The 8,866-nt window shown below is 41.6% G+C and overlaps 1 protein-coding gene across 1 annotated transcript; it reads right to left on the bottom strand.

The window, feature by feature from the left end:
• Positions 1-724: 724 nt before the first annotated feature.
• On the bottom strand, positions 725-8,166 carry LOC131774674 (major facilitator superfamily domain-containing protein 12-like). The gene is made up of 10 exons (XM_066164908.1): positions 7,541-8,166; positions 6,061-6,181; positions 5,211-5,375; positions 4,566-4,658; positions 4,046-4,138; positions 3,496-3,536; positions 2,832-2,961; positions 2,327-2,433; positions 1,806-1,927; positions 725-1,080 (listed from the first exon to the last, which is right to left on the bottom strand). Exons 1-10 carry the CDS (start codon positions 8,056-8,058, stop codon positions 905-907), a joined length of 1,566 nt encoding a protein of 521 aa, XP_066021005.1. The 5' UTR covers positions 8,059-8,166; the 3' UTR covers positions 725-904.
• Positions 8,167-8,866: the final 700 nt, after the last annotated feature.

Raw genomic sequence — 8,866 nt, 5'->3', positions numbered from 1 at the left:
ATGATGTCTGTATTGTATAGAACTTTTAACGAACCTTTTAGAAAGGGAATTAGACAGAAGACATGAACTGGTCGAACATTACTGGCTTATTGTTCCTTGCATTTTAGTTGTTAGAACGCATGATACAGTCCCGCATGGTAGTAAGGTTTATGCGCTACTGGACCATCTAGCGTATCATGAGCATGCCACGCTATCTAGTCTCCCTCTCAGCCGTTCTTTGGGCTGTCTTACTAAAAGGCCTCTTTCTGCAAGAGAGTTGCGTGACATACTAACAGCTATGATGCCAGCAGGCTCTTATTGGCCCTAACGCACGAGAATCTCGCGGGCTTCTCGCGAGATTCGTGAGGGTTAAGTTGACCTCACTTTCCTCGCGAGTTTCGCGAGAAACTTGCGAGATGCTTCTGAAGCAACGACAACAAGTGCTTGCTCGCCGGTTACAATGGAAACTGTATTTGGAGGGACAAGGAAATCGAGGAAAGGTATATTAGTTCCTCTACTAACGATTGTAACTAGAAGGAATTGTTCTCAGAAGTATAGCACGAGTCTTTGTAGGTTCCTTTTACATAGCACAGTGAGGGAAAAAGGAAAATAAGCAGAACTTCGATTAAAAGAGCAAACTTTAACCCTTTACACCGAAACACTAGTATGTGTGTTCTCCATAGTGTTTTCTATACATTTCTTAAGGGGTTCACAAGGAGAATTTGTTTAACGATCAAGACCTTCCTGAGTTGGTGATCATTTCCTTTATTCTTGTAACCCTCGTGTGCGATTCAGGAGCGATATTATAGGGAGAAGTTAGATGCTGGTCACTCTTATGAGACAAAGAGTTAATAGAGTTGAAAACTGTAACATTTTAACTCTGTGAAGACGGAAATTGCCTTAAGCTTGATCTTCCGGTATTACATCATAGCTCCATAGAACCATAAAAAGCTGGAGACTCTGAGGCATCCTCAGTTGCCTCTCTCCTTAGAACCAATTGAGCTGGAGATTCATATGAAGCATAAAATGGACCCTTTGATGAGCAGACTAAAGACCACGAACCAGATTGTAACCATGTATTGGATGTGGCTCCATGTGCTTCTAGGATGCAAAAGAAAATCACGCATGTTAGCGAGAAAATAAAACGGCTGTCAAAAATCACTATCGAGAACGATAAGGCCTCTTTCGACTCATACTCCATATCGACGACTCAGCTGTCGAAGAGATGAAACAAGTATTCTGTATAGAATCAACCTCTAGGCCTCATAGAGAAAAGACAGAGTAAGGATAAGCATTACAGCTGTAGCCCTGAAATCGTCTGATGTTAAAAGTTGCTATGCACGGAGAAACGGGTCAATTGTAAACTTAAACCAATTAAGGAGCACGGTTCCAAGGCTCGACAGCAGGTGAAACCTTATCTTTTTTTTAGGATACAACAGTTTCAAAAGGCAAAGAACATTTTAATCGTCGTTAATAAATAGTAGAAGTGCAACTGTCTTTCCAAATTCCGCGCAGGTTCTCTCTCAGCTGTTGCAATTGGCATTTACGTAACGCGTGCTTTTATCATTTTCTTTCGCAAACGATCCTGTAAAATTTGTATATTAAGCGTGCCAAAATCTACAACAGTTTACTTTTCTTGGGATACAATTCCGAAATTAACCTGCCTGCAGAAAATTGAGTTGGTATATTTTCCCTTGATCTTTTTCTAGAGCGCGAGCGAAATAAAATTCTCGAGGGATTTGACAAACAGGTCACATCCGTTGCGCTTCAAACAGTCGTGGGCAGACTACCCCAAAACGGTGGAAAAGGTTTCATCCTTTTCATACCTTGGTTAGCTTTATCTAAGTTCTTTTTTGCCGGCGTGGCGAGAGCCAAAAGAGCGATAACCGCTGCCACTCCCGAAGCGAATACCATGACCTCTCTGTAATACAGACCGCCAGCACTGGACCTGCGAGTTAATGAGCAATATGAATTAAAAAATAATGCACAAATTTTAGACGGTTGCTGTTATAGTTATTGCAAAAAAAGAAAAATAAATAATCACTAATCTCAGTCACGAATGCCTTTTTGTGTCGCTCTTAACGGTTAAAACAAATCGGCGTGGGATGGAAAAAAAGGAGTGAAATTTTGTTACGAAACTGGTGGGCGGCCTGGTTGATCAGCAAGTCATAACCTAACAGCTTTCTAAGCCAATGTTTTGGATATCTGAGGACATATCCCAAAAGATTAGCCTCTTTTTAGAATATAAAAACACAGTCGGTGTCATAACTTCATGTGCACTTTTATTGGCGGTGAAAAGAAATATTTGATTTCCGGAGCAAGCTTTGCCTTCCAGAGAGCAACTTACCCTTTATCAGTATTTTTGGGATAAAGCAATTGAATGATCTGTATAATGACGCCATTAGACATCTTGTCTAAAAAGCTCATCGCTCCATATACAAAAGCTCCAGTTTCCTGAAAAACACACACAAAAAAAGGAATCGTTATAATTTCGCATTGGTGATCCGAGAAACGACGGAGAGGTTAACGGAAGAAGATAAAAGCAGTAAACAGTATCATCACGGTAAGAGATTACACTATGGAAGTGTAATGTATGATGACAATAATGTAGAAGCAATAAAAAATAAAGTCCCATTAATTCCTCGACGGAAGCTGCTTCATAAACAGTCAAAGTCTCCAGCCGTATTTAAGCTCTCTAAAAAGCGGAAACATACGCTCAGCTTAGGGCGGAGGTCGAGTCCAGGATATTCCTTGAAAAAGGTTACAAATTTCCATAATTACCGTTACTCCTCAAATTTCCAACAATGGAAAGCATCTTTATTAACACTAAACTTTAAATCATTGGTTCTTACAACGCTGTTTCCAATCAGATCCGCCAGCATTGTTAAGACAGTCACCAGCAGTGTCGAACCTCCATAGCCTAGCGCCACACTAGCAAAGTACATCTGTTTGCTGTGTGGAGGAATAAGCCAAAGCCAAACACTGAAAGAAAAAAAATGAGAAACAGCTTTAAGTTTTAAGCAAAGGAAATCAATTGGACTCATTACTTTACCAACGACGAGAATTAACAGCTACTTCACAAAATGCGTTAAGAACCCTCGCATACGTTTTTATCACAAGCGCGTTTCAATACGCCGCTGTACCCTTAGACAATCAATCGCATCCTTTGTTAGGTGCGTAGAACAGCCATAAGTAGTTTACTGTTAGGTGACGTTTAGATATCCAAACGTGTCAGGAGTATCAAGATAGCGCTGCTGTAATTAGATCCCTCGTTTTTGCGTTGTTTGTGGAAGGGTAACCCAGGTCCACATTACATTGTAGAAAAAACCAACGATCAGATAATCAAACAATAAGCTGTAGGACTTTTACAGTGAACAACTGTCTTCGATCACCAGCTCTTTATATACTTTCGGGAGGTTTGTTCGTGCCAACAAGCTAAAGAGAAGCCATATTTCTCTTTTGAAGTGTCATTTACCACGATGAATAACTCACACCCTATTTTACGACTTAACTTACCTTGTTCCAAGTATCATGAAAAGGCCGCCAAGGAAAACTGTCTATACGGAAAAGTAAAAAAATACCAATAGCTAGTAATAAATGCCTTTATGTAAGAAAATTACAACAAGTGATATCTAGCCGATGAATAAGAATGTTTGTCAGTCGATTCCAGTGTTAGTTTCAGCCTGATTTTCATTTCTCAGGTCTAGCTCGTGGAAACGTTCGGTCTGTAAATAGAATGGGCTCGTTCGGAAAATTAATAGAACTGTTTCGTGATCCTTCGAGTATGGCCAGTCACTTTTCCCGCTCCTGTGCGAAAGACTTCCGACATACGCATGAGTTCTTCTTGCCAAATATGACAGGTGATAGCAGAATCATTTAAAATCCATTTGGCATTGGATACACGTGAGAGAGAACAACTGACATACTCTTAGCTACAAAACAGAGAGTGGTGTCTCGCTATCCACTTACATCACCACGATGTCGAACCATGCAGCTTTTTTCATTCCGTCCGGGGACCGAAATGAATAGCTCCCCAAGATCTGACAAATTCAAAACATACACTGACCTTTCTACCGAGGCACTTGTTCAACGGTTTGGTAAAAAGTGTAGATACCAGTCCACTCAGGTACACAACCAACGGCATGATAGCAATAGTTCGCTGGTGGAAAAATGAATGCAAATGAAAGTCTGAGCTGAATTCGTTTACAACATGACTGAACGAGTTGGATGAAACGTTCTGTTTCCAGGTCTCCTGTAAGTAAGGAGACGACCTCAAACTTACAAGTTTCGCACGTTTTACTTTCGCTTCTCTGGCTTTACTAAACAAAAAGACCTGGAAAAGGTTAACCTCATTTGCAGCTGTTCTTTTGGATGTTGAGGAATGATATCTCTATTTTTTAGAGTTAGACGTCGAAGGCAGCTTCGCTGAAAATCTCAGTGACTCACCAAGCGATCTAGTGGAAAATTCTCGCTCGCTGACCCAAACAGAGAGGTGCTAGCAACAGAAAGTTAACCATTAGGGGCTGGTTCAATGGTCACCCACATAAGCCTAGCTGTTTATGATGACCAAAAAGACTCGAACCCACCTTGGATAAATCGAGTGTCTCTAAGGTGTACATCGGGATATAGCACTGTGTGACATTGATGATAACTCGGACACACATGTATAACACTCCAACCTAAAAAAAATTATTTCCTTGGTCACAAGCATTGTGTTGGAACGCAGTGCAGGAACTAAGACTGAGAATAAGGCGCGCTGGAGAGACGCAAAAGGTGCGAGATATAACGAGGCATGTAAACTTCTTAAGTCAAAACAAAACGAGTTTTTGCACTAGAGCTGAGATTTTACAGAGCAATGAGAACTACACAGAATGAAAAAGCAATCGACTGCTTTCTGTATGAACAATTAAGAAAGCTCCATTATTTTTCTGTCGTGCATTGAGAGCCAATTTCCCTAAGTTCAAAGAGTGATAGGTGCAAGTAAAAAGTCAATAAATCAGTGAGGCTATGGCATCAGTATGCCCTGATGAACTGTCACTCTCATCTGTAACTTCCTGGCTCTCCGTCAGTGGAGACGAGCGAAAGAGTGGGCCAGCCTTCTCAGTAACACATGGCGGTTGCGGTTGTGTGGGAAACGACCGCCTGCTCCCCCCCCCCCCCTGCTACTTTTTGCTGCGCGCCCGCTGTTTCGTTCGCCTCTTCTAACCACCTTCTAGCACAGGCTACCTCACCTTATAAAACAGAGGCTCTCGAAACCAAGCTCTCCAGTTAGCAGCCGACCGTTTGCTGGACTGGGTTGCGAATTCAACGCTACAGTCACGTGAAGGTTCTTTCACTCCGAGATGAAAGACAACCGTGAAGAAAACTCCTGTGCCGACAACTATGAACACCACGTACTGAAAAAGGCATAAAACATATTAGAAAAATACTTAACGAACGCCTGAGTGAAAAGCATGTCAGCACCTTTTTTTAAACTTCAAAAGTAAATGGACTCTATCTGGTACAAGTTTTACAAATGCATACTTAAAAATGGCGACAACGGCGACGATTTGCAGATTAGTCACAAGATATAGATCGATGCCAGATTAACTTAGAAGTACGAACAACACTAAACCTGAATTTGAGGGATTGCTGGCCCAAATAGAATGTGTGGGACAGCTGAGGAATTGATGGCATTTTTTTAAGTTTTGGAAACCGCACAGTGGTCTAATGATCAGCGCCGCGAGCCTCGGGCTGGAAGCGTGAATGGTATCGTTTGTGATAAGTTCTTGGGCCAGGCAGAACTTCTTTCCCCTCAAGGGTGTAAATGAGTACCACAAGGTTGTCAGGGACACCCGAAAAAATATTATGGGGGGGGGGGGGGGACGGGCACAAACGGCGTTCAGACGTCTCATTGTCAAGAAAACATCAAAGCAAGAGTTTGCTACGGACATCACAAAACTGTTCCGGGAAAAGACTGAAGACAAAGAAAAAACACACGAATCGAAAGGGTTCATAAATGCTTTCACAACCCCTTTGTCTTACAGGCCCCTGAGCATAAATTGAAGAAGACCGCTTTGAAAGTTTTCTAGGATAATTTACCGTGAAAGCAGTTGCATCTCCTGTCCCCAGCTGGTTTGAATCGCTGTTGACGTCAATTGTCTCCAAGAAAACCCAGGTGATAACAAAGACAAATATGTTGCATGAGCCGGTGGCTGCATATCTGCAGAAGAAATAATCGTATAACTATCATTCCTTGAGCACTGCGAAAAAAGAATTGCTTTAAAAGACAGCCATTTGGTTTACAACTTGACCGGCTTAAGCCTCCACATTCTTTCACAACATCCTCTCCACTCTCATCCCATATTTTCCAATGGCTCATTAGAAGAACCTGCAGCCTTCGGATGATCTGATGTCACTGATTATCGGAAACGACAGGTTTATTGGTTATTTTCTGTATGCTAATGAAAGAATCATTCGTGTGTCACTGGATAATCAGAAAGCGACAAATGTTTATCTAGGAGCGTGTTTGTTTGTGCATTTCGCCGAATGACTGCCACAAAAGTAAACTAACGGGTGAGTGAACAACGCACTGGAACTCTTTTCAAAATCCAAAAGCCTTTGCAGAAAAGCAGTTTTTTTGTTTGTAGAATACCGTTTGAAAGCGAAGTCGAGAGTCAAGAAGCCTGCGGGCACGCCCTGTCCCAAATTTATTCTCTATGTCTCGGTAGTATGGCGTTCTCTTTTTCTATTTGCTAGTCCCCATCAGGAAACAGAAACGTGTTATCGCAGGTTACTATATGCTGAGTCGTCAGAGAGTCGGTAAATAAATAGTTTTCTTGCAAATCCCTACGCGTTCAGAAACTGGAATTAGACGCACGTTACCATTCTTTGATAATTGCTAGAACGGGGAAAATGCCTTTAGAAACTGTGGTCCTGCGTTAGTGGGAAGTGTTATAATATAATTGGTTTTATCAGCTGAATCGGCCATCGGAAAGAGTTTCTTAGCCGACGTTTCGAGCGTCAGTACTTCGTCAGAGCGAAGAATGACGCCTTCGTCAGGGCGAAGGACGCTCTGACGAAGGGCTAACGCTCGAAACGTTTGCTTAGGAATTCTTTCCTGTGGCCATTAACATATCATCAACTCAGTTGATAAAATCAAGTTGCTTGTTATGGCTTATACATTTCGTCGCGCGACTGAACCCATGATCAGTGAAAGAAACAGGAAACTAAAAGAAGAAGAAAAAAAATAAAATTCAGGGTTTCCATAATTTTTTTCCGTGTTGTGATAGGCGGCTGTACTGTAAGACGAAACCTAGGCGACGTGCCGGGACAAAACTTTTAGAAGTGATCCTAATCCTAATCCTACACGCACGCTGAACAGACGGTGATGAGAGGTCTTGCAGGTGGCCCGACCATTTTCACGTGTAAACGATGTGCTTGTATTAAAGATCACTCGATAATGATATGCAAAAGATGATCAATTGTTATTGATGGTGATCAAGGTATTTTCGAAATTTTCTGTTTGAAACTGCATTTATAAACCTGTGTTGTTAACTAAAACCGAGTGTTTTTTTCCTACCTTATTGCATTCAAACCACACTTCTCGTGCTCATCGTCTGTGAGTTCTGGAATCAGGCTCAAATGTGATATCTGCGATGCCGCCCAGCCAAATTGAAAAATTACTATGAACGGTGTGTAGTAAATAAATTGCGCCCAATGTTCAGAGTTCTCGCAGCCTAAACAGGGGTTAAACACAAACGGGAAACTGAGGGTAACTGAAGCAACTCCTACCAAATTCCAGATCTTTCGTCGTCCGTACTTGAAACGGCCTGTTTTGTCTGATTCGATTCCGACGAGAGGAGTGCACAAAGCGTCTGCTACTTGTCCGATCAACAATAGTGTTCCAGCGCTCGCGTTTGAAAATTTTATCACCTTGTGAAGATATATCAGGAGATAGGTGAACCACATTGAGGCACACAAATCATTGAGCACATGTCCCACTCCAAAACAAATTCGTGTTCGCCATGTAAGTGGTTGTCTTCTTTGATCCACAATTGCCCGATTTACTGATAGCACATGGCTTTGTTCGTCCGCCATTTTGCAAATTACGACAAAACCCAGTTGGATTTGTCTAAGGAAGAAGATTACAGATTGCTTGATGTGTTAAAATATATTCAATATCTTTTATCTATACCTCCTCTATTTTGTTTCAACTCCCACTGGAGAGTGAATTTTGGATGGTCGCGCAGCTAAATAAACTGTGTCACGCATTCTCCTACCAACGTAACGGCATAAAAAAAAAAAAAAAAAAAAAAGAGTGCCAGATCACAAGTGTGAACGGTGACCCTCAAGTTTCAAGTCAATATCCCACGATTGATAAAGTCATTTTAGAATAAACTATAGTTTGAGCTAAAAAAGGGGAATAGGGGATATGATTCATTTCAAAATTGGTGACAATTGATTCAAAGCCGCAGAAAAAGTTTTTTCCTCACCAGTTCACGTTTGTGAACACCGCTACAAAAACTTGTGAATATCACGGGAAATATGAAATCATTATAATCAAGGTAAAGGCAGGTGACCAACAAGCCAGAAGTAAATAACCATTACAGCAAACGTTTGAAAACACCATGGCGGAAGTGAAATTCAGTAAGCCTATGGGCTCTTTTATGTAGCCAGTGCGCTCTGCTTTCTTCGCTCCTTCAAGACTACTTTTCTCTTAGAAAACTTTCGACAACAGATCAGAGAACACTTACATATACCGTGCATTCTGAGCGTGTGCACAATTCGTCAAAGCCCTCCCATACAGACGGGTCTATTCAGGAGGGTTCTGGTCTTTTCTCTTACAGCATTCAAAGATTTCAGGGATTTCTTTTCAGACCGTATCCCCCTCTACACTCTAATATCA

The sequence above is a fragment of the Pocillopora verrucosa genome, chromosome 4, assembly GCF_036669915.1.
Source record: "Pocillopora verrucosa isolate sample1 chromosome 4, ASM3666991v2, whole genome shotgun sequence".
Lineage (NCBI taxonomy): Eukaryota > Metazoa > Cnidaria > Anthozoa > Scleractinia > Pocilloporidae > Pocillopora > Pocillopora verrucosa.
This window is presented reverse-complemented; position numbering and strand designations above follow the sequence as displayed.